General features: G+C 36.0%; 1 protein-coding gene across 1 annotated transcript in view; it reads right to left on the bottom strand.

The window, feature by feature from the left end:
- The window catches only part of TNKS (tankyrase), a 175650-nt gene that overhangs the window by 30724 nt on the left and 118117 nt on the right, over positions 1-26809 (bottom strand). Inside the window, exons 12-17 of the mRNA XM_082444601.1 lie at positions 12827-12998; positions 9096-9175; positions 5760-5905; positions 3274-3439; positions 1693-1912; positions 1282-1391 (exon numbers count right to left, since the gene is read on the bottom strand). Coding sequence (XP_082300727.1) covers positions 1282-1391; positions 1693-1912; positions 3274-3439; positions 5760-5905; positions 9096-9175; positions 12827-12998 — 894 coding nt within the window. The remainder of the gene's footprint in view (positions 1-1281; positions 1392-1692; positions 1913-3273; positions 3440-5759; positions 5906-9095; positions 9176-12826; positions 12999-26809) is intronic.

A 26809-nucleotide genomic window follows, 5' to 3' on the forward strand; every position in this document is an offset into this window, starting at 1 on the left:
GAGAGAAGGATCATGCTAAGAAGTGCTGGACATTATTCTCCAAATGATACATATCTATACTTATAACTCAAAGGTAAAAGGATTATACATACATGTATATGTAGTATATTAGCAGTAAATATTTAGCATGCCTGGTCTTCAGTAGAAATACACGTTGTACAGTGAAATTGAGAATTTTATATGAAAGAAGGCTAAAAGAAAATTCTAATGATTTTAATAAAAGATTAATTATCTTTGGAAAGATAACTTTAAATACAGAAGTTTCAAGAGGATTTCAGTACTCATAATATATTTATTAAATCTGATAACTTTCAATTAGCATATATCACACTTGGAAGTAAAATTTTCTTTCCTTTCTGTCCAACTTGAAACTAGATTGTTTGCTGTCCTTGATTATTCCCACTCAGACATGTCATCTCCCTGAAATACTGGCCTTTGAGAGGGGGCATGAGAAGATGCAGATAGTCTCATTATGAAGCGCAAGGGAGAAGAGAGTAAGAGAATACGGAAATCATGGTGATTAGTTTTTACTTATAGTCTGTCAGGCTTTTGCAAATCTAGAAACTGTCCTCACCAATAATGATTCCATCTATGAGAGCCCCTAGTATGTACATTCTGGCACGTGTGCATCTTTACAGTCAAATAGGGATTCTGACAAGCACAAAAGCATTCATCTTCTTCCTGTGTGATTCATCAGACCTAAAGTGGGCCTTGGTGACTTCCAGGCAGTCAGTCCAACAAATGTCAAGGCACTGGAATACAACCCTCTTCCTCTTTCAGCTGATGATTACAGATTACAGTTACAGGGCTTTGCAAGAATCAACTGCGACTTTCACTGTGGGGTTTCAGCTAGTCATCTGAACTCTATGAGACCATATATACCAATAGCTCAACCATTTACTTGAATCTTTCTAAGATGCTGATGAAAAACATAAGCAAGCATAATTTCCATGCCTATAGAGGAACCTCCTGGCTTTCATAGTTTCTAAAATCTACTTAAGGTAGAGTTAAGATTTATTATCTACATCAATAAATATTAACTGAGCAGCCATTACATACCAATTATTGTGCTAGATAATGTGAAGAGACCAAAAAGCTATAAAAAGTATGGTCCTTGGCCTATGCCTAACTGAGAAGGCTAGAAACACTCTGAATAGTAAGATTAAAATTGTGCTAAATTACGCTGTTGGTTAGATATCTACTTATTGCATGCATGGTATGCATTTAACAAAGTAGTAAATATCAGTGACGTTTTCTAGACTTTAACTTTAGCATACTCACCCCATAGGATGCTGCATTGTGAAGAGGAATTAAACCACCTTTGTCTTGGGCATTAACATCTGCTCCGTGCTCTAGAAGATATTCAGCTACTTCCAAGTTATTGTAGCCTGCTGTTAGAATGAAAAAAGGCAAACGTCAGCTTAAAAGAAAAAGGAAAATATGTATATAAATGATAAGGACTAGAAAACATTAATACTTTTTGCTTTAAAAGCTAACACTATCACATAATTAAGAATAAGACATTTACAATAAGAAATTTTTATAATTTATAATAAGAAATTATATAAAATAACATCAATCAAGCATTTTCTGAGTAGTACTCTTCATGCTCAGCATTTCTTTCATCTTCTGGTGAGCTGTATTAGGTATCTAAGAAAGGTCATGAGCCTTGGAAGCGCTGGTGATGCTTACCTGCCAAGTGCAGAGGGGTTGAGTTTCTGCCTTGGGTGTCTCGGCAGTTGATATTCTCTGGGGTACAGAGCTTCTGCACTCTTGCCAGGCAGCCCTTCTTGGCAGCATCCAACAAAGCAGCATCTCCTCTCAGTAAGTCCTGAATATCCGTGTCTCCTTCTTTTACCAAATCTAAAGGTGTATTTCCATCTCTGTTCTTTTTAGTTGGATCTGCTCCATGCTACAAAATGACCAAATAGGGTTTGTGTTTTCTGTAGTATCTTTGTTAAGTTTTGTTTCTTTATTTTTAACTTCACCTTCACTCATCCAAAGAAAGATTATCTATTCTATACGCATTGTGAAAAACAGAGGCAATATTCGGTCTTTCTTGCAAAATTCCTTCTTAGCAATATACTGGATCAGCTTTCTAACTATCAATACTTCCCAACCAAAGCCCCAAGCCTCAGGATCAACAGTGGTGGTGAGTGGGAAAGGTGTCGAGTGTCTTTTACTTTTCGTATCATATACTTTCTCAGACTCCAAGCTGTCTTCAGAAACCACTTTTCCTTTTAATCATGGCCTGGATATTAATGTTGACCAGATTTCAATTATATAGAGATATTCAGTGTTGATGAAGTGAGAAGAGGAAGACACACAGGTGGAAAAAGTACTTAATTCCAAATGGAATCAATAAAAAGAAAGTTTGGTAATTTCAAAATATTTCCATTGTAAGTCTTAGAACCTATCATGAAATCAGGTAGAAATGTATTAACAGTTAATTTGATTTTAAAAGTTTAATCATCTATACCTATGAAATAAAGTCAATAAAAGTCAAGAATCTTTATTACAGGCCTGACACAGACTGCTATAGGCCCAATGGAGAAATTTGGAATAATCAACCTAGACAATGAATTCACATTGTCCTAGAAGTTATTTCTTATAACCAGTGATAATAAAAATGAGTATCAAATACAGTGTTATTCTCAAAACTCATAAGAACATACTTGATCCCATGAAAGTGGCAGGAGAAGAATTTTATATTTAACCAGGACAAGTTTTTCTCTAGTTTAAAAAAAAAAAAAAAAAAAAAAAAAGAGGAAATGACATAAATACATGTCCAGTCATTTTTCACATCTTTTAATTAATTTCACATCTTTTAATTTAACTTCATATCCTTTAATGTTTAAATAATGCTTAATAATTAGAAATGAGCTTGTTAATAATAAAATAGCTAGTAAGAAGAAAAAATCAAACTTGATGGAAAAACTTGGTTCTTCTCGTACAAATGTTTTCTGATATTAATACTGTAAGTATCAGATAAGCTATGCAAACTAATTCAACTCTTTCCAAAACCTACCTTGTTGAATTGTGATGAACTCAACATAATCAAGTCAGTTCAGAAAGGCACTTCAGACATTACTCAAAGCTACGTGAGTATCATGATATCACACTTAACACATGCCCCTAAAATAGAAAATGGAAGCAGTCTCTACAGCACTTACTGTACTGTATTATAGAATAATTTACTCTGATGTAATTATATGTCCTAACCAAATAATAAATATAATTACTTTATATTTTATAATTTTTAAAATTACATACTTTTAAAAGGAGCTTGCAGATTTCATATTTTCCTTTAGCTGCTGCTTCATGTAGAGGGGTAAATTTCCATAAGTCTGCCACATTGACAGAAGCCCCATGCCTTACCAAGAGCTCAGCTACTTCATAGTGTCCATATGAACAAGCATTATGAAGAGGCACCAGGCCACTGAAGAAAAGAAAATTATTTTAAAGACATACAACAAATCTTTGCATTAAAATGATATGTATAATAAAAATAATTCTCTATGGCATTGACTATACTGAACATTCACTTTAAAAAAAATTCTCCTCTGATCTTGAAGATAGCATGATCCATTTCCAAATAAGGATTAACAATTTCAAAAATGTCCCTTTCAATATAAGGACCTTGCTTAGTTTCTTGGTGATGGATATAAATTTCACAGCAATCTTTATTCTTAAAATACATATAGATATACCCATAAAAAAGGTTTTATTATAGTACTTTTTTTTTAAATTTGTTTTAAAGTATTTGTTTATTTATTTATTTATAGCTGTGTTGGGTCTTCGTTTCTGTGCGAGGGCTTTCTCTAGTTGTGACAAGCGGGGGCCACTCTTCATCGCGGTGCGCAGGCCTCTCACTATCGCAGCCTCTCTTGTTGCGGAGCACAGGCTCCAGACGCGCAGGCTCAGTAATTGTGGCTCACGGGCCCAGTTGCTCCTCGGCATGTGGGATCTTCCCAGACCAGGGCTCGAACCCGTGTCCCCTGCATTGGCAGGAAGATTCTCAACCACTGCACCACCAGGGAAGCCCCTATAATACTTTTAACTCAGGTTTCATCCTGGCAATATAAAGAGCAACACTACAAAGTGATTTCAGGAATAACTAATTAATAATCTGGTTTTATCATCTCTCAGATTTTCTTCCATTTGGGTCTTCCTAGTGAAAATTGTATGCTTGCTTACTTATAAAATACACAATGCAATTTAACTTATCTACTTTGGCAAGTTCAACCTTTTGTTTTTGGCTTTTTTTTTGTATTCTTAAAAATTCAGTAGTGGTTTCTGTGCATAGATTTAAATATTTAGGTGCCAAGCAATGGAAACTCAAAATCCAAGTGATAGAGAAACTTCAGTATTCAGTAAAGAAAATAATGAAATCAACCATAAACACTACTCAGATGAGCAAACTATCAGTAAAGAAAATAATGAAATCAACCATAAACACTACTCAGATGAGCAAACTATCCTGTGATGACTCTAAGTTCTGATTGGAAGGCAGCTGGCATTCTAAAAGGACAAAGATGTCCCCATAAAAAAGGGTGCATCAAAAGGATAAGTTTAAGTTGCACTTAGTATACAGCAAACACAAGGTATCAAGTTAGTACCTTTTTACTTAGAGAGATCAGGTTTTTCTGTTTTTGTTTTTAATGTTTTGAGACCAAAAATACTGACTGCTAAAATGGGGCAATAGAGGGACTTCCCTGGTGGTCCAGTGATTGAGACTCTGCGCTTCCAATGCAGGGGGTGCAGTCAATCCCTGGTCGGGGAACTAAGATCCCGCGTGGAGCGGCCAAAAATAAACGGGGGTGGGGGGGCGGATGGCAATAGAAACAAATGTTGGTTCCTCTCTAACGCACCATAATACTTTGAAAGAGCTAGTGATAATATTATTAAATATTCATGTCTGCTGTGTCCCTTTTAAAAGATAAATAAACCCAAAATGGTTAACTGAGGTCTAAGTTGTGTGGTTTAATTCTACAGCAGTCTGGTATGTAATTACACAGAAAGGTGCTTATTTATATTTTGAGATGATATGAAATTAACTCAGGATATGGAAGCTCATTTCAGTTAAAACTTCCTTCTTGCTTTTCTAAATAGCTTCCATGGCTGCTTTAAACTCTGTCTAGATAAATTAAAACAGTTCAGTAAACTAATATAAAAATAGAGAATATCTGAATGAGTAAAAATAAAATTATGTTTCTATTAATATGACTTTGGGATGGGTGGCTTCTTTTAGGAGGAGATTATACATTTTTAATAGCAAAAAAAGGGATGAACAATAAATTACAAACTATATAAACACATGTACATAATGCAATAAAATACTATATATAGGCATTAAAAGGATGAAATGAACTATTAAGTACTGACATGGAAAGACATTCAAGATATACTACTGGGTGAAAAAGGCAAATTGCAAAGCAGACCGTGTGGAGTGACATCATCATTTACGTTAAAAACAAGCTCCACCACAACAGCACACACACTGCGACAGGTCCTTCAAAACTCCAGACAGTTACAACAAAATTTTGATGCTGTAATCTCTAGGAGGTGGAGTGAAAGGGACTTTTCACTTTCTATACTACACATTTCCATAATGTTTTAATTTATGCTTTAAACTTAAAAAAAAAAACATGCATTACTTTTTTAATAGGGAAAAAAAATCTAAAACTTCAAAAATATAAAGAAAACAAATTTTAAGTGTCAAGAAAATGAATCCCAAACAGTGCAATTCTAATGCATACCCTTTGTCTTTGGCATGGACATCGGCACCATGGTGTAGGAGGTACTCCACGACAGACACACGGTTATAGCCTGCTGCAAAGTGTAGGGGTGTAGAATGCCGGCCCTCTAAATCTCTGCAATTCACATTCTGAGGGCTGCAAAGTTGCTTTTATGGCACACACACACAGACAAACACAAAAAGCACGTTAGTATTTATTCATAGAACTCACTCCAAAATATTGCAGACATCTTGGATAAATTGTATTTTTCTAATGAATATTTCTTTCCAAAGGTTAGATAATACAAGTGATGTTTTAAAATCAGCACGATGTTTGGCTTTACAGTGTCTACAAATGTTCTGTTTGCAAAGCTATTTAATCTTTTTCAACATTTCCTCGCCAAAATCTTAATCAAAATGAAAAACCCATAATAAGGCAAGCACTTCCAAGGCAAATGGTGCCTTCCTCCTTCACAGTTATAAGGCTTTCCTCCCCGAGACTGCCTGTAACAGCCTGTATGCTTGTACCAGCACGCTCTTAGCCACTCTTTGCTCAAATAAGACCAACCCTGGTTGACTGCAGAATTACCCAGAATTCTTGCCTCCTTTGATGTGGCAAGCAAGAAGGCTCTGGGAAAATTACATTAATTCTGTCTGGGCCATCCACTTGGCCCTTCGATCCATCTCAGCAAAGCCACGCAGTCAACAATGTTTTACTTGATCTTTGAGGGGATATTTGTCTAAGTCTACACAGATTGATTCTGATCATATTCTAGTTTTTGGCCTTCTATCTCCTTCAGCTGTATCCTCCAAATCTCTTCTCTTTCACCTATTCTCCTTTTCAATATTATCATTTCAGCACAAGCTCAACTGTTTGCTTACAAAGCAGTAGAAGCAAAGTTAGGCCAGAGCAGTTGCATCACTGATGGTGACAGATGGACTCCAGTAAAAATATTTGAGTAACAATTTATAAAGAATCTCATATTTTTTCAGTGAGAGGATTATTATCTATGTGTGAAAACAACCATCATCTCCATTTTACAGATAAATAAACCAAGGCTCAGAGAAGTTAAGTGACATTCTTTTTCATACAGTTGGTAAGGGGTAGAATAAAACTCAAACCCCACTTTCCTGATTCTTAATCTTTTGATCTTCTTGCTACATCATTGCTTACCTACTTAATTACCCAAATTCAGGGAAGTGATGAGAAGAGAGGTAATGAAAAGAAGAATTCTTAAGTTAAAAAGGCAGAGAAAAACAGTGACATTTTCTAGGCTACAGGTATGATGGCAAGGGCTTTCATATATAGCTCACTGTAATGAGCTATTATAATACAAAAACTCTGAACCTGGAAGATATCTATGGAGATACTGAGGAGGGGCTGGTAAGGTAAAAACAGGGCTTATCAGGTGGTACAATTTTTATATGACAGAAGGAAGTCTGGGCATAAGGGAGAGACTAAAATCTGAAGAGCCCTTGTCATCTGGCCAGGTTATATCTTTTCATGACAACTGAGTCTGTGGCAAATTTTATATATTTTATTAATATATAAATTACAGAATCAAAAAACAAAATTAAATAGAAATAAATAAATACATAAACTAGAAAGAAAGGCTACAAAAATTGACAATAAACACCTTCTATGGTGTCTTACATGATTGAAGCTGCTTCCTGCTGCTGCTGCTTTTATTCTAGTTCTTTATACTCTAAGTTAGCTTTTTTTTTCTTTTGCAGAGAACAGTGGCAAAATGGGGATGAGGTAGGGAATGAAACCCAATTTATTTTACCTTATTTTATTTTTTTATTAACAAAAAGAAAGCCAATTCTGTTTATTAAATATTTGCTTTTTACTATTTGGAAGTTCTTTATCCTCTATTCTATTTTAATTTCTTTTTGAATGTCAAGGCAATTTTTACATCCTTCCTACCTGCTTCTCAAATACTTTACTCAGCAAACAGCCTTTTTTTCTAATAACTAATCTCTAATGCTTTCTAAAGCCTCTAAGGAAGGAAGTTTACCATGCTTAATTCTCACTTAATTTGTGCTTTGTTTTCTTCTGCCATTTCTACTCTATTCATAAAAATATATTTGGCCTTTATTGTGAATGGATTGTTTAAGAAACCTGGAAGCTGTGGCATGGTTTCTAATACATACAAGATGTCGGAATTAAAACCTACACATTAAAAAAATAATAAACTATTAACTTAATTATAATGGGCACATATAGCAATTCTAGCACTGGGGTTATCATGCTGTGATACAGAAAAGGAGTCCTAATCACTTTTATATTTTAAGATTTTATTAGGATATATTTCAAATGATAAAAGTATTTTTAAGAAAAAATATATATAATTTCAGATCTAAGGGAAATTTAAAATTTCTCTCTAGTGGCTATTATGACTGAAATTTACTATTTTCCTTTAAATAACTTAGATGTTAATGTAAGATGGAAGAGAGGTTGGAAGTAGCCACATAATGCAACAAAAATAAAATTTCTAGGCAACAGAGTTTAGAAAGCATTTACTATTGTTTTCAACCAGTATACATCATCGAGAGTACTAAAATTTGTCCGCTAAAAATCACAAAAACCAAGTTTGCTTAATAAAAAATGACAATAAGAAATGGGCAAGATTAGTTTGTAAAAAATAAGCTGGTAAGAATATCAATACTAAATTTGCAATTAGCCTTTCTTTAAAAAAAGGAAAAAAAAATAAAACTACAAGACCAATCCCCAAACAAAAGCAAAACTCATATCCCTTTCTGCTATCTTCATCCACACATGAATGATTATAGATGCGAAGTGTATGTGTTTTAAAAAGGCATATTCAGTATTAGAATATAATTTTATATTTGAAAAAATTCAATCTATAATCATTGTTTCTACACCACAGGTAAAGGCTGATAACATTTCCTTGGCAAGCAATGACACAGGAAAGAAGGCCCGTCTTCTGCATATAATTCATTCCAAATGGTCGCAGGATCGTAAGGATGCTTTCCCGGAGCAAATGTGAGAATCTCTTGGAAAAGGTCAAGAACATTGTTTCAAAATTTACTGTACTATTACCTGGGCTTGAACTAGCTTGGAAATTTATGAAAGTGGCCAAAATAACATTTTAATTAATAAAAGTGGAAATAAAAAGAGCGTTCATATAACCAGAAGTAAAGTGACTAGAAGGTGGTTTAATGTAATAAGGCACATACTGGAAAACCTTCACAGTTAAAGATCTCTCCTGTTTATGGATCTACTCTGCTCATCCCTTTTATTGTTTGGATTTGAGTAGTTTCACTTACAAGCTTAAAATGAATTGGTAAGCAAAGGTTCCACAGAGCTACCCAAGACATTAAAGCGCTGCCTTACCTTCACAGTTTCCAAGTCTCCAGCTTTAGATGCTTCTAAGAGCCGATAGTCAACATCAGAAGTGCGTATAGGTGTACTTTCTACGTGAAAGAAAGGAAAGAGTACTGTTGGTTTTTAAGGAATCACAGAGTAGCTAAGGAGGGAAAATTATTTGGTGAATGGAAAGAGAGAGGTTAAGGTGTCAGAAATTTCTAAGATCTAATTTAAGGTTTTGTGGTGTCTTACTTCAATCTATATCTACCTTATCATAAGCCAAATTCAAACAAATTTTAGGACACACAAATCCTTCTCCATCCCAATTACTCTGTCTTTCAAATTTTATGGTCAAAACTTGGCAAAGGGGAATGGAGAAACATAGGACCATGAGATCAAGGACATCTTTATGATACATTGGTCTTTCAAAGTGTTGGAGCGAAGCTTTGCAATAGATTCTGTTATGTAAACCGAGGGAAGCCACTCAACTTTCAGTACTTAATGTTTAGCCTTTCTTTTTGGTCTCAGTTTCTACAATATGAAACAGAAGTAATACTCCTGAAATCAGTGACCTTAGAAAATATAATCAGTGTACAAAAAAGGCCTACTAAATACAGAAATTTGTTTAATTCGCATTTATTATGGCTTCAGGGAAATGCAATTTAAAATGTCTTAAGAGGTGTGATACAAATGTTAAATAGAATATAATTAAGTCAGGCTGTTAAGTCTAGAAGTTATGAGGCTAACAAATGAGTTATTCTGATTAATCCAATACTATAAACAAACCAAAAATTCATTATACATTGGCCCAAATAAAAAGATTTTTAAAGGAAACAATGCTTATCACTCAAAGTATGTTCATGGACATTAAGTGTGGCTTTTATAATGCACATGTGTACACACACTCATGTAACACAAAAGAACTTAAGTCCAGAAAACCTGGATTTAGACTGGGCTCTACTGTGATGATGGACAAATCATTTGATAGCTTAGTTTTCGCACCTATAAAGTGAGCATTGGTTGGTTTCCCATAAATTCTCTTCCAGGCTTAAGATTTCAATATCTTGTGGCCAGAGACACCTTCCTTGAGTCCGGTGTCCAAATGGGAAGATCAAGTGATGCTATAATAAGGTTTCAGATTTCAGAAGAAATACTTCAGCTCTTTCTAAAGTACTTTATTCAGGGAAGTGAGTTTTACAGAGTAAGTTATGGGAAGTCTTCAATGGAAGATAAACTATATTTATTTAGTCATAATAATAATACTTAGCAGATAAAATGCTAAGATTAAAGGGAGGAAAGATGAGAGTATTTCATATAATGAAATACATTTTTGAAATATCAACAATTATTTTTCTTAAAAAGGGAGTTTATTGCATTTGTTAGTCTGCAGAAAACTTTACTAATGTAAACTGTTGGCAACTATAGACTTGGGAGCGGAAAGTGCAGGTTTCTAAAAGTGGATCTCAAATCTGGTATTAACAGGTGTTTTTAAATGAATCTTTAAAATATTACCCAGAACAGAACCCCAATAACTTACTATACATTCTATATGATTGATGTATTCTTTCAGGAGTCATTATAGATATAACCTGGAATTGGATTAGTAAATATAGGTACAGTTGAAAAGTTCAGCCAGTACATGGTCTACAGACTACAGACACACAAGTTTCTTGGAGAAATATTAGTTTAAAAAATTATATCCTCTTCCAAATAAAAAATAATTCCCATTTAAAAAAAAATCTAAGGGCAAGACTTTACCGTTAATTTCTATTATTTGTATTATCTTTCCAGATCAATAAAAAATATGAAGAACTAAACTAAAAAGTTCTGGCACATATTAAATTAGGCATTCAATGACCTATAAAATGCTTTATCTTACTAATCAATTTTTAAGAATTACCAAAATAATTGAAAAAATTTTCATTTGTGATTCACTATTTATCTTTTACCAGCAGTCATATATTCTAGCTATTCATTTAGAAGACGTTTTAAAAGCATTACTGGAGCTAATCTGCTTAATTTATTCAATCTTTTCCTCACCATTTTGTCAATTACCTCTAAAAACTATGTATAGTATTATTAGAAAATCTGATGTAATAGCTATAAATGTTTGCCGATTTATGGTTACAACTTATAGAAACTAACTTAAAATCCACTACTAAATGGTTCTTACAAAAGTATAAGAGAAAAATTTTTGAAAGAAAAATCACACCTTTTAGAAATTATTAGAATTTACTGAGAAGGCAGAAGTATTTCCTAGTCAAAGAGTGCTTATCTTCTTTAAGCAAATGTTCTATTGCTCTGTAGAAACAGGAAGTTAAATGAAGGCATGTTTTTCATAGTTGAAGCTATAAATCCTATGATAGCAAATTTTATTCCTTTAGATAGATCTTATTGGTATTGATAGTGAAGATGGCCTAGATAGGTCTAAATTTAACTGTCTAGAGATCATCACCTAAGACTGAAGTAAGAATGCCACTATCTAAGAATGAACTAACACAAGGAAAATAAACCAAATCAACAGCTTTGACAATGTGGCACAGTTACTCTTATGAGGCTGGTTAGCTCTGATTCAGCTCTAACAACACGTACCATGCTCCGTAAGTCTGGAAAGGTCCCCTATTTCCATGTATAGTAGTGATTCTTAACTGGGCTGTACTTTTGGGGGGCCCTTCAGAAATTTGTGGGGTTAATTTTTGTCTTCTAGTGGAGTCATGCCCTAGCTATTACTATTGTAACAATTATAAATTATTTTACTGTAATTTACTTTCATTTTCCCTTTCTATTATAGATAGGGCATTTAATAAAGATTTTTGGAAAGGTCTCTATATAGTTAGGTCATAATATCTATGAATTTCATTTCTGGATAGTAAGTGGATGCTATAAAATATTCATAATAAAGAGGGTATGCTGTGTCTGATGAAGAAAAGAACTACTGCATTACACGTAGGGAAAGTAGCAAAGACTTCTGATTCCTTGCCTGTAGCCTACTCAATTTTACTCTTTCAGTTTGTGAGGTCATTCTACAGCAGACATAATCCATGGAAAAAATTAAAAGAACAAGAAAGAAGAGTCAATTATATTAAATTTCTTTTGTAACTTCTTATTCATTTTTCAGTAGGCAGACTGTGTTATTTCCTCTAATTTGGGGGCTTTGGAAACTAGTATCTATTTTTGTAACAGTTTTATGTTTGATCGCCCTCAATAAACTAGATATTTAAAGTATATAACACTGTGCTAGGTAGGCACTGTAACACTCAGTAAGATTTTATAATTATATTTAAACCAGGAAAAACAAGATAATATCATAATAGTACAATGAAGATAAGAATTACAGAAAGCAGAATATAACACATGTAAGAACAATTAATTAAAAGATCATTACTGTATGAACGATTTGTAATTTTCCCTATTTGATAGATTTCGGAGCAACCATAATTCCACACTGTTTATAGGAGTTTTAAGAAACCTTTGATCATAACACCCGTAAGTCAGGTTTCCAACTTAACACTAAAAAAATTAAAGAAAATGGTTGTCTCTTTTCATGACACCTACCTCAACCCCACCAAAATAGGCTGATGGGCAGAGCCACAGGCTAAACTGCAAGCAAGGAAAGGCAGGAAAAATATTCAGGCAAAGAAAATTTCCAAAGAGCCACTTAAAACAAGGGGCACAAAGTTTGTCTGTGAAAAGAGTTTATCAGTGGAAAGACATGTAAGAGGAAGAACAGAATGCAATGTCTATCTATTTGAACTTACCACTCAGAATCTGCTGCACTGCTTCGTTCCCCATCTGTGCTGCTGTAAAGCCTTGTAAAGAGATGATGGAGGGATCAGAGCCGTAACTCAGTAGCAGGCGGCAGGTCTGCAGGTGACCGGCAAGGGCAGCTCTATGCAAAGCAGTCTGACCAAGGGTGTCCAGTGCATTCATCTGAAAAATCATTGGGTGGGCACATGAGATCGAGCAGCTATTTTTGTTCCCTTTTACACCTTACCGAATAAATTATGAGAAAAATCAACTGTCAAAGCTTTTTGAAAAATACCACAGACTATTCATTATTAATTCTCGCTCACTGATTCTAAGAAATACCATCTTCTTAGTTGCCGTTCTCTGACCACCTTACTGAAAATTCTAACATACCCATCCTTTCCCTGAACGACTGTCTTCCTGTCCATCCTCCACTCCCTGCCACTCTCCTCACAACTAGGGGTCTCTGTAAGGTCCCTGGGGGCTGGGACTCTTGCCTGATGTTCACTGCCTGCCACGTCGAAGATGCACATTAAATACTTTTGGATGAATGAGTTCTACCAAACTTGTTCCCGGAATATAAAGACAACAGAATAAGTAAGCAAAGATAGTCAAAGTAATTAATTACATTTCTTTTCTAATTTTAGTAAATGATTATGATAGAATGCCCTAATTGAATTACACATTTAACCAAAAACCTGATTTGAAGATTCAAAGGTTCCATTTTTAAAACTTTGAAAAATTATATAGGAAGAATAATTTTAAGACTGTTAAGACAATGTTAAACCTTTGAATCATGTTTATAATTTGATCAAAACTAACGAGTCCTAAACTGTTTTCTAGGATACCCCAGTAAAGACTCTACTCTACTCAGACCAAAGTCCATGTTCATTGTACATGTTGCTTCTTTCAGAGAAGCCCTTCGTTCTGCCTTTCTGGATTATGAGATCCAGTGCAAATCTCACCTTTTCTAAGAAATCTTCCTTGATTACTTGAAGCCTTGATGATTACTTCCTTTCTGAACACCTATGTCAATTCAGCACTATTTTATAAATTAGAACACAGGGATAGTGTTTGTTTACCAAGTAAAACTAAGGTTACTGAAATATGGAAAGTACTGTATAGGTTTTCTGGGTCCTCTAGAAAGCTCCTGTTAATGGTACATAGTAAATTCTCAAATATATGCTGGTTGGTTATTCAAAATGCTTGGGTACTCCCACCAAACACAAGATTAAGAAAAGAAAGGATTTAAGACAGTCTCCCTGTCTCCAGCTTTTCATTGTTGTAAGGCTGTGACACTTCAGGCAAGGGTTCAAATAAATTTTTTTTTTTAATTTTTGAATATTATTGATTTTTTTATACAGCAGGTTCTTATTAGTCATCAATTTTATACACATCAGTGTATACATGTCAATTCCAATCGCCCAATTCATCACACACACACCCCCCCCACCCGCGGCTTTCCCCCCTTGGTGACCATACGTTTGTTCTCTACATCTGTGTCTCAACTTCTGCCCTGCAAACCGGTTCATCTGTACCATTTTTCTAGGTTCCACATACATGCGTTAATATACGATATTTGTTTTTCTCTTTCTGACTTACTTCACTTTGTATGACAGTCTCTAGATCCATCCACGTCTCAACAAATGACCCAATTTCGTTCCTTTTTATGGCTAATATTCCACTGTATATATGTACCACATCTTCTTTATCCATTCATCTGTTGATGGGCATTTAGGTTGATTCCATGACCTGGCTATTGTAAATAGTGCTGCAATGAACATTGGGGTGCATGTGTCTTTTTGAATTATGGTTTTCTCTGGGTATATGCCCAGTAGTGGGACTGCTGCGTCATATGACACTTCTATTTTTAGTTTTTTAAGGAACCTCCATACTGTTCTCCATAGTGGCTGTATCAATTTACATTCCCACCAACAGTGCAAGAGGGTTCCCTTTTCTCCACACCCTCTCCAGCATTTGTTGTTTGTAGATTTTCTGATGATGCCCATTCTAACTGGTGGGAGGTGATACCTCACTGTAGTTTTGATTTGCATTTCTCTAATGATTAGTGATGTTGAGCAGCTTTTCATGTGCTTCTTGGCCATCTGTATGTCTTCTTTGGAGAAATGTCTATTTAGGTCTTCTGCCCATTTTTGGATTGGGTTGTTTGTTTTTTTAATATTGAGCTGCATGAGCTGTTTATATATTTTGGATATTAATCCTTTGTCCGCTGATTCGTTTGCAAATATTTTCTCCCATTCTGAGGGTTGTCTTTTCATCTTGTTTATTGTCTCCTTTGCTGTGCAAAAGCTTTCAAGTTTCATTAGGTCCCATTTGTTTATTTTTGTTTTTATTTCCATTACTCTAGGAGGTGGATCAAAAAAGATCTTGCTGTGATTTATGTCAAAGAGTATTCTTCCTATGTTTTCCTCTAAGAGTTTTATAGTGTCCGGTCTTACATTTAGGTCTCTAATCCATTTTGAGTTTATTTTTCTGTATGGTGTTCGGGAATGTTCTAATTTCATTCTTTTACACGTAGCTGTCCAGTTTTCCCAGCACCACTTATTAAAGAGACTGTCTTTTCTCCATTGTATATCCTTGCCTCCTTTGTCATAGATTAGTTGACCATAGGTGTGTGGGTTTATCTCTGGGCTTTCTATCTTGTTCCATTGATCTATGTTTCTGTTTTTGTGCCAGTACCATGTTGTCTTGATTACTGTAGCTTTGTAGTATAGTCTGAAGTCAGGGAGTCTGATTCCTCCAGCTCCATTGTTTTCCCTCAAGACTGCTTTGGCTATTCGGGGTCTTTTGTGTCTCCATACAAATTTTAAGATTTTTTGTTCTAGCTCCGTAAAAAATGCCATTGGTAATTTGATAGGGATTGCATTGAATCTGTAGATTGCTTTGGGTAGTATACTCATTTTCACAAAATTGATTCTTCCAATCCAAGGACATGGTATATCTCTCCATCTGTTGGTATCATCTTTAATTTCTTTCATCAGTGTCTTATAGTTTTCTGCATACAGGTCTTTTGTCTCCCTAGGTAGGTTTATTCCTAGGTATTTTATTCTTTTTGTTGCAATGGTAAATGGGAGTGTTTCCTTAATTTCTCTTTCAGATTTTTCATCATTAGTGTATAGGAATGCAAGAGATTTCTGTGCATTAATTTTGTATCCTGCAACTTTACCAAATTCATTGATTAGCTCTAGTAGTTTTCTGGTGGCATCTTTAGGATTCTCTATGTATAGTATCATGTCATCTGCAGACAGTGACAGATTTACTTCTTCTTTTCCAATATGTATTCCTTTTACTTCATTTTCTTCTCTGATTGCCGTGGCTAGGACTTCCAAAACTATGTTGAATAATAGTGGTGAGAGTGGACATCCTTGTCTTGTTCCTGATCTTAGAGGAAATGCTTTCAGTTTTTCACCATTGAGAATGATGTTTGCTGTGGGTTTGTCATATATGGCCTTTATTATGTTGAGGTAGGTTCCCTCTATGCCCACTTTCTGGAGAGTTTTTATCATAAACCGGTGTTGAATTTTGTCAAAAGCTTTTTCTGCATCTATTGAGATGATCATATGGTTTTTCTTCTTCAATTTGTTAATATGGTGTATCACATTGATTGATTTGCATATATTGAAGAATCCTTGCATCCCTGGGATGAATCCCACTTGATCATGGTGTATGATCCTTTTAATGTGTTGTTGGATTCTGTTTGCTAGTATTTTGTTGAGGATTTTTGCATCTATATTCATCAGTGATACTGGTCTGTAATTTTCCTTTTTTGTAGTATCTTTGTCTGGTTTTGGTATCAGGGTGATGGTGGCCTCATAAAATGAGTTTGGGAGTGTTCCTTCCTCTGCAATTGTTTGGAAGAGTTTGAGAAGGATGGGTGTTAGCTCTTCTCTAAATGTTTGATAGAATTCACCTGTGACGCCATCTGGTCCTGGACTTCTGTTTGTTGGAAGATTTTTAATCATAGTTTCAATTCCATTACTTGTGATTGGTCTGTTTATATTTTCTATTTCTTCCTGGTTCAGTCTTGGAAGGTTATACCTTTCTAAGAATTTGTCCATTTCTTCCAGCTTGTCCATTTTATTGGCATAGAGTTGCTTGTAGTAGTCTCTTAGGATGCTTTGTATTTCTGCAGTGTCTGTTGTAACTTCTCCTTTTTCATTTCTAATTTTATTGATTTGAGTCCTCTCCCTCATTTTCTTGATGAGTCTGGCTAATGGTTTATCAATTTTGTTTATCTTCTCAAAGAACCAGCTTTTAGTTTTATTGATCTTTGCTACTGTTTTCTTTTTTTCTATTTCATTTATTTCTGATCTGATCTTGATTTCTTTCCTTCTGCTAACTTTGGGTTTTGTTTGTTCTTCTTTGTCTAGTTCCTTTAGGTGTAAGGTTAGATTGTTTATTTGAGATTTTTCTTGTTTCTTGAGGTAGGCTTGTATAGCTATAAACTTCCCTCTTAGAACTGCTTTTGCTGCATCCCATAGGTTTTGGATCGTTGTGTTTTCATTGTCATTTGTCTCTAGGTATTTTTTGATTTCCTCTTTGATTTCTCCAGTGATCTCTTGGTTATTTAGTAACGTATTGTTTAGCCTCCATGTGTTTGTGTTTTTTACGTTTTTTTCCCTGTAATTGATTTCTAATCTCATAGCATTGTGGTCAGAAAAGATGCTTGATATGATTTCAATTTTCTTAAATTTACTGAGGTTTGATTTGTGACCCAAGATGTGATCTATGCTGGAGAATGTTCGGTGCGCACTTGAGAAGAAAGTGTAGTCTGCTGTTTTTGGATGGAATGTCCAGAAATATCAATTAAATCTATCTCGTCTATTGTGTCATTTAAATCTTCTGTTTCCTTATTTATTTTCATTTTGGATGATCTGTCCATTGGTTTAAGTGCAGTGTTAAAGTCCCCCACTATTACTGTGTTACTGTTGATTTCCTCTTTTAGAGCTGTTAGCAGTTGCCTTATGTATTGAGATGCTCCTATGTTGGGTGCATATATATTTATAATTGTTATATCTTCTTCTTGGATTGATCCCTTGATCATTATGTAGTGTCCTTCCTTGTCTCTTGTAACATTCTTTATTTTAAAGTCTATTTTATCAGATATGAGTATTGCTACTCCAGCTTTCTTTTGATTTCCATTTGCATGGAATATCTTTTTCCATCCCCTCACTTTCAGTCTGTATGTGTCCCTAGGTCTGAAGTGGGTCTCTTCTAGACAGCATATATATGGGTCTTGTTTTTGTAACCATTCAGCGAGCCTGTGTCTTTTGGTTGGAGCATTTAATCCATTCACGTTTAAGGTAATTATCAATATGTATGTTCCTATGACCATTTTCTTAATTGTTTTGGGTTTGTTTTTGTAGGTCCTTTTCTTCTCTTGTGTTTCCCAGTTAGAGAAGTTCCTTTAGCATTTGTTGTAGAGCTGGTTTGGTGGTGCTGAATTCACTCAGCTTTTGCTTGTCTGTAAAGCTTTTGATTTCTCCATTGAATCTGAATGAGATCCTTGCCAGGTAGAGTAATCTTGGTTGTAGGTTCTTCCCTTTCATCACTTTAAGTATACCATGCCACTCCCTTCTGGCTTGTAGAGTTTCTGCTGAGAAATCAGCTGTTAACCTTATGGGAGTTCCCTTGTATGTTATTTGTCATTTTTCCCTTGCTGCTTTCAATACTTTTTCTTTGTCTTTAATTTTTGCCAAGTTGATTACTATGTGTCTTGGTGTGTTTCTCCTTGGGTTTATCCTGTATGGGACTCGCTGCGCTTCCTGGACTTGGGTGGTTATTTCCTTTCCCATATTAGGGAAGTTTTCGACTATAATCTCTTCAAATATTTTCTCGGGTCCTTTCTCTCTCTTCTCCTTCTGGGACCCCTATAATGTGAATGTTGTTGCGTTTAATGTTGCCTCAGTTATTCTGCTATTGATTCCTTCTAGTGTAGTTTTCATTTCAGTTATTGTATTGTTCATCTCTGTTTGTTTGTTCTTTAATTCTGCTAGGTCTTTGTTAAACATTTCTTGCATCTTCTCGATCTTTGCCTCCATTCTTTTTCCAAGGTCCTGGATCATCTTCACTATCATTATTCTGAATTCTTTTTCTGGAAGGTTGCCTATCTCCACTTCATTTAGCTGTTTTTCTGGGGTTTTATCTTGTTCCTTCATGTGGTACATAGCCCTCTGCCTTTTCATCTTGTCTGCCTTTCTGTGAATGTGGTTTTTGTTCCAAAGGCTGCAGGATTGTAGTTCTTCTTGCTTCTGCTGTCTGCCCTCTGCTGCATGAGGCCATCTAAGAGGCTTGTGCAAGTTTCCTGATGGGAGGGACTGGTGATAGGTAGAGCTGACTGTTGCTCTGGTGGGCAGAGCTCAGAAAAACTTTAATCCGCTTGACTGCTGATGGGTGGGGCTGGGTTTCCCTCCCTGTTGGTTGTTTGGCCTGAGGGAACCCAACACTGGAGCCTACCTGGGCTCTTTGGTGGAACTAATGGTGGACTCTGGGAGAGCTCCTGCCAAGGAGTACTTCCCAGAACTTCTGCTGCCAGTGTCCTTGTCCCCACGGTGAGCCACAGCCACACCCCACCTCTGCGGGAGACCCTCCAACACTAGCAGGTAAGTCTGGTTCAGTGTCCCCTGGGGTCACTGCTCTTTCCCCTGGGTCCCGATGCCCACACTACTTTGTGTGCGCCCTCCAAGAGTGGAGTCTCTGTTTCCCCCAGTCCTGTCGAAGTCCTGCAATCAAATCCTACTAGCTTTCAAAGTCTGATTCTCTAGGAATTCCTCCTCCTCTTGCCAGACCCCCAGGTTGGGAAGCCTGACGTGGGGCTCAGAACCTTCACTCCAGTGGGTGGACTTCTGTGGTATACGTGTTCTCCAGTCTGTCAGTCACCCACCCAGCAGTTACGGGATTTGATTTTACTGTGATTGTGACCCTCCTACCGTCTCATTGTGGCTTCTCCTTTCTATTTGTATTTGGGGTATCTTTTTTGGTGAGTTCCAGCGTCTTCCTGTCGATGATTGTCCAGCAGCTAGTTGTGATTCTGGTGTTCTCACAAGAGGGAGTCAATAAATTCTTAATGGTGTTCACAAGATTCACCATGAAATGCTGCCAAATTTAATTATATCACATTTGCCAGCAGAAAAACGACTGTTTATACATAAACAACATAAAAGCACAGCCGTTAGCATGTATTAATGGAAAACACAAGTGGTCAAAATAAACTTCTTGAATTTTTCTGTGAATATTTCTGTTATGTCCTCATCACAGGAGAAAAACTTTAAGAACATTCTAATCATTAACATTTTTCTGGAAATTGGATAAGACACCCACTAAATTATTCAATTATAGTGATGGAAATCCATAATCCAGCTCATTAAATCATGGGAACATAGTTTCAGAACTACTACTCTGAAATACAGATCTTACCAAATTATTCCTCAGCCCAAACTCAGTGACTCTTCAGTGCCTTCACATAAACTTGAATCCTTCAGCATGTCATTAAAGACCATCTGTAATTTACTTTTACACCACCTCTCCTACCTCTCTTTCCACTATATTTTTTCATCACAATCTGATAGGCCTGCTATGCTCCAGCTTTATTAGATTACCCTGGAGCCCCATTTTCTGAAGGTGTTAGTTTCTAAAGTCATCGTGAAAGGTAAAATTTGCCTTTGGTCAAGATTATCCTTGAAGATACCTTAGCAATGCAATGGTAGAGACAGATGTAAAGTTTCTCAGTAAATCCAACACCAGCCAGTTTCACTTCCAGTGTCTAAGCAGATCAACTGAACACCAGATAAAGTAAAGACAGTACTTTTAAACATTAACAACACACTATGTGTAAGAAGCGGTTCTCTCTATTAATATGCATGGTGGAACTGACTGCAATATAGAACACTGCAGATTCACTTCTTCCACCTCTTACTCATTCTGGGACATGCACTCATGGAGTGAAATACTGAGCAAAAATCACCACTCACTAATATAAGGAAGGGATGCAACTACCATTTACTAAGTACTTGCTAATATTAGATGCTACATGTAAATTGTAAGCTATTTATTTAAATGCAGAGGCTATGACTTAACCTTAAATGTAACTCTTCCCTCTACCCTAAAGTACAAGAGAGACCAGTGTAACACAAAATTCTTTGCTTTAGTAAATGTACATATTTTTCCTTATGAAATAATTCTTCCCTCAAATTTGAAATAGTTTCATAGCAACAAAAGAATATCCATGGAGTGCTTCATCAGACAACAAAGCTGAAACACTACAAGAAGTCATAGAAAAGTATCAGTGAATAATATAATGGAAGCACTCATTCCATGGAAATAAGTAGAATAAAGAAACTAGAGGGGGCTTCCCTGGTGGCGCAGTGGTTGAGAATCTGCCTGCCAATGCAGGGGACACGGGTTCGAGCCCTGGTCTGGGAAGATCCCACATGCCGCGGAGCAACTGGGCCCGTGAGCCACAGTTGCTGAGCCTGCGCGTCTGGAGCCTGTGCTCCGCAACAAGAGAGGCCGCGACAGTGAGAGGCCCGCGCACCGCGATGAGGAGTGGCCCCCGCTTGCCACAACTAGAGAAAGCCCTCGCACAGAAACAAAGAGCCAAAACAGCCATAAATAAATAAATAAATACTTCAAAAAAATAAAAAGCTAAAATATTAAAAAAAAAAAAAAAAAAAAAGAAAAGAAACTAGAGGGACTTCCTTGGGGGTCCAGCAGTTAAGACTTCGCCTTCCAATGCAGGGGGGGCAGGTTCAATCCCTGGTCAGGGAGCTAAGATCCCACATACCTCGTGGCCAAAAAACCAAAACATAAAACAGAAGCAATACTGTAACAAATTCAATAAAGACTTTTAAAGAATGGCCCACATCAAAAAAAAAAAAAATCTTAATAAAAAAAAGAAACTAGAAAAATTTGGTGAGACTTTGTACAACCCACTTAGAAAGAATGACAATCAATAATAGGGAAATATTAAACAGATATTCTGTAAGGGTTTTTGTGAAGAATTATTCCTCCCTAGAAGCAAATGTCAGAAATTTCTCCAATTCCCTGGTCTCAGGGCTCCGGGCTTGCCCGTCTCAGGTCATAAGATGACTGCGGCAGCCGCGCTGCACCAGTGCCAGGCAGTCTCAACCAAGGCCAAAAGGGAAGTTGCCGACATCTATTTTAAAAGAGAAGAAACCTTTCTCAGCGAACATTTCCTTATGGTTGGGGCCAGAGATGGTTTGTGGGCCCATGCCTTTACCAGGCACTAGTAAGGACGAGATGAGATCACCAGAGCTGTCTCAGACCCTCAAGCTCCTCTATCTGAACAAAACAGAGCTCTACGGAAGGACTTGGCAAGCTTTGATCTGCAGGCCAGCTCCAACCTACTGGTTTTGTGCGGCCTGCAAGCTAAGAATGGTTTTTACATTTTTAAATGGTTACATTTTAAATGGCTATATAAGTACCTACATAAAATCCTCTATTTTGTCTCTTGGCCCACAAAGCCTAAAATATTTACTACGTGGACTTTTAAGAACACATTTACTGAAAAATGATTACTGGATGGGAAATCGACTCTCTGCTTGAGTCATTACAGATCTTTAAAATGACTCAAAATTGAAAAAAGAAAAATCAAGGTCCCTAACTCCCTCTCATATCTAACTTGATCAACACCCTTAAGGTTCTACCTTTATTTATCAGTCAGTCATGGGATAGAATCAGGGCTCTCTATAAAGTGGGCAATCTAATTTTTTCCTCCAAATATTCTGAAGTGGTTCAAGGCACAGAAGTACAAAATGTGTGTGATAAATTTATTCCTGGAGGGCAGCAGTAACTATGTGATATGACTAGAGATCAATCCCCGTCCCCCGATTTTTTAAATTAGTCACCTGGCAGGATTTGTGTTGCTGCCCTAGTTCAGTTTCACAGTTTCATATTGGAGCCAGTATAATTTTATTTTGTTGTGATCCCAGAGAATTGTAGGGAACTCTCATTGTTTAAAGGGAGTTCTCCTAAGTTTGGATTTATTACTCTAATGTCCACCATTCTGTAAGTTACATAAATGGTAAATGACAATAATTCACTCTACTGGTGGAGAAATAACAGGAAAAGATTAAATGACCTGTGCAGGTCGTCCACAAAATCAATGCTGGAAACACTGAAAAAAAAGGGGCCAACTCAAGTACAGAATATAGTCCAGAAGCTAGAATATCTCTGACACAACACTGTTCTTCGTCCTCTTGCCTTTGATGACTGTGACTCACGCTGTGTTAATTCTTCACTCAGGCAAAAAACTTAGGCTCAACAACATTCAAAATATTCTTTATATATGAGTCAAACTCTTAAAAAGCAGAGAGACAAAACAAATATACAGTCTAGTATTATACATATAATTAAGTGCCTAAATGGTCATTCAAACTGAGCTAACCAAATAAATGACATTGCCGCTCACAAGGAATCTTCTAAGAACTTTCAAGTTATACAGCTATATATATGTATTGCTGTCCATGAGTTTTGTTTTCAACCTAAAAAATTTATTTGACAGATTGATTTTATATACAGCAGCATTAATTTATTCTTTATATTTTAAATAGATACAACTTTAATTCTTAATATATATGTATTATTTGGAATTACCAGCATACTTACTGAAGAAATTCGGGAATGTTGGGACTAATGAAGTCTTTTTTAAGACACAGTTCTATTTTCCTCTATCTCAATCTCCACCACAAGGATATGATAGAGGATGTCTTCAAAGACGCTTAGCATTCAGCACTAAAGAGATCTATTTTCTCTTAAGTACAGAAACTACCTCAAATAAGAAAAATGTTATACTTAATGTGTTACACCTCAACTGTGGTAATTAATGGTTAGAACTGGCTTAAGATACAAATTCAGAAGGTGTGAGAAGAACAACAGATGTCTGGCAGTTTTAAAGACAAACATTCTTTTTTTTTTGTATCTGGAGATAACAAGCTGAGGTATGTATCTTTATTTCTATTTGAATAGTAAGAATGACTTTCCTAAAGAGGATAATTTGATAAAATGATATAAAACCACAATGGTATGGGCCTGAAATATATAGGACATAAAATTATGATTAAAAAATGCCAAAAACAGTTTTGGAAATCAGCAAGCAGACTATAAGGAAATGGTTAAGGGGACTCTTTCAAAAATCAGTGTGAACAGCCTAGTCTCAACAGCTAACTATGAGGCTGAGTTCATCTCTCGCCTAAACTTCAGCTATGTCCACATCACTCATTTGGTAATTCATCATGAATTGTTCTGTGACATTTCTGTACTTAGGCATGTAGACTCACATTATAATTTTACGTTAACTATGAACATGCGTACATCCCAAACTAAACCTGATTTCAAGTAATCTGAGAGTTGAAAACAGTCTCTATATTATTTTAGCTAGAGTGACAATTTTTTTTTTCTGCCCAAATCAGGATACTTTGAAATTAAAAGCAAACAATAGTTAAAAAAAAAATTAACAGGCATTAATAAAATCTACAATAGAGGGATAAAGACAGGAATCTGAAACAGGTCTACGCCCTGGTAGACAGAGACTACAACCTAGGGAACAGGTAGGTGGCAGGCATACTGTAATCTTTTTAGCTTGAAGGTAAGAAACATTAACTCTGGGCTTCCCTGGTGGTGCAGTGGTTGAGAATCTGCCTGCCAATGCAGGGGACACGGGTTCGAGCCCTAGTCTGGGAAGATCCCACATGCCATGGAGCGCCTGGGCCCGTGAGCCACAACTACTGAGCCTGCGCATCTGGAGCCTGTGCTCCGCAACAAGAGAGGCCGCAATAGTGAGAGGCCCGTGCACCACGATGAAAAGTGGCCCCCACTTGCCGCAACTAGAGAAAGCCCTCACACAGAAACGAAGACCCAACACAGCCATGAATAAATAAATTAATTAATTAAAATGGAGATGTCTTTAAAAAAAAAAAACATTAACTTGACATCATCCCTTTTTATAAAAATCTTAAAAAGCTAATTTTGTTGAATACTGCTAAATGATTATGCCAACTATTATACATATACCTTGAGTCTACAGATTTCTGTAATTGGTTTTCTAAGAGAAAGTAGTTTCCTAGGACGTTATCTATCTTCCTGAAGCAGGATTTGTTCATGCCATCTGCCTATTCAAAATTTCCAGTGGCTCTCCAAGTACCATGAGAACAAACCAAAGCTCTCCAGCTGAGACCAGCAAGATCTTGTTCCAGCATATCTTTTCAGATTTTCACCATCCCCCATGGACTGCCTATTACTCCACCTACTGAACTAACTAATCATAACTTCTGACTAAAAAACTCCTTTGCTTTCCTGATTGAGTCATTATTTAAAATGTATTCTTTGTATTTTGTCTATTTCTATATATCTAATTCTTGGACATTCTTAGCTTAAATTCTATTTTCTTCATGGAATTTCTCCATTCTTTCCCCTAGCCTGCCACCACTAACAGAAGTAATTGGTCTCTCCTCTGAATAGCAATCTACCTGTACTTTCCAATCTGTATAACAGATATTCAAGTAGACTGTGTTAGACAAGACTATTTTTAGATTTTAAGTCCCTTAAGATAAAGAATCTTTATCAAATTCAAACTTCCTATATACCTCATAGTAACAAGTGCAATACCTTGCACACCGGCTGTTTGAAAATGGTTGGTGAATGGAGGGCTCAAAAGAATGACAAATTAGTAAATTCTGATGATAAAGAATACTGTTTTCAACATACTACTCTGTATACTGAACAAACATTAGAGACTATCAAACTATTCACTAACCAAAAACCATGCATTTCTTCTTTCTCTAGAAATTTGGAGGGAAAAAAGTTAAATGCCTGTGTTGATAGAATTGTTTAATATTGAAAAAAACCGATTCACTTAATCTATAATAAAAGTATAATTTACGTTTTTACAGATATTTACAGGCCATCGTTATCCACAGTGGGATATACACAGTTAAAAGTATCTCCTGTGAGGAATGAAATAAACAAAATAACCACAAATTTCATTCTTAGCTAGAATTCTGCTACAGTAATCAATATTTTACTCTAATAGGCTGTTAATCCTTTAATGTGTTATGAACCCACCAGAGTATGGAATTTGTCTAAGAAGTTAAATTTTAATATAATTTGAGAAACATGAAACTAGATTAATGTTTACTAGCCAAACTTGAGTATTATTATTTGTAAACCTTCAACATTCAATGGAATTTTAAAAGGAACAATCAAGTTCTCTGAAAAGAGGTATATTATATTATAATGGTGCATACTTTCTTTGCTTTCTTAAAGGGGTACTTACCTTGCCCACATGCCCTAACTGTCAGAGAAATAAGTTGCAGAGAGCATAGCTGATTAGACTCGAGGTTCCAATCCCATGGCTGTGCTGAACAAACTGAAGTCTTATTCATACGCTCCCTTTCTCATCCCTGAGACTTGGGAGAGATGGCAGCTGCAGATGGTATATTTTTAAGCCAAAGGCTTATAAAGTAAGGGCTGCAAAGACCATATTTGGGCCATAGAGAAGTAAAACAGAAAAATATAGTCTATGAAAAGAAGAATGAAGCAGATGAACAAAGACTAGCAGAGAAAAGAAAGCCACACAATCTCAGAAAGAGAGAGACAGACAGACACAGAGAGAGAATGGCAGCCAAGGTAACAGTTTCCAAACTTGTTGTTCCAGCTCTTAACTACACGGTTATCTCATAGAATTACTAAGCAGGCATGTATATAAATAAGTATAAAACAGATTTCTACTTATGTCTAATCTAGATTCAGTCGATCTAACTGAACAGTAACTAAAATGTCTCTGAGACACTGGCCCCTTTGGACTTTATTTTGATATGATCAAACCTCAGATATTATTTGAACTATAAAAGCTACTTTGGATCTATATCTTTAAAAGCACTTTAACACCTTTGGGCTAATAGAATCTGCTTATCAATCCACCTCTAGAAGAGCATTAATAAAATCCTTAAAATAAG

This window comes from Balaenoptera physalus (genome assembly GCF_965194825.1).
Source record: "Balaenoptera physalus genome assembly, chromosome: 21".
NCBI lineage: Eukaryota > Metazoa > Chordata > Mammalia > Artiodactyla > Balaenopteridae > Balaenoptera > Balaenoptera physalus.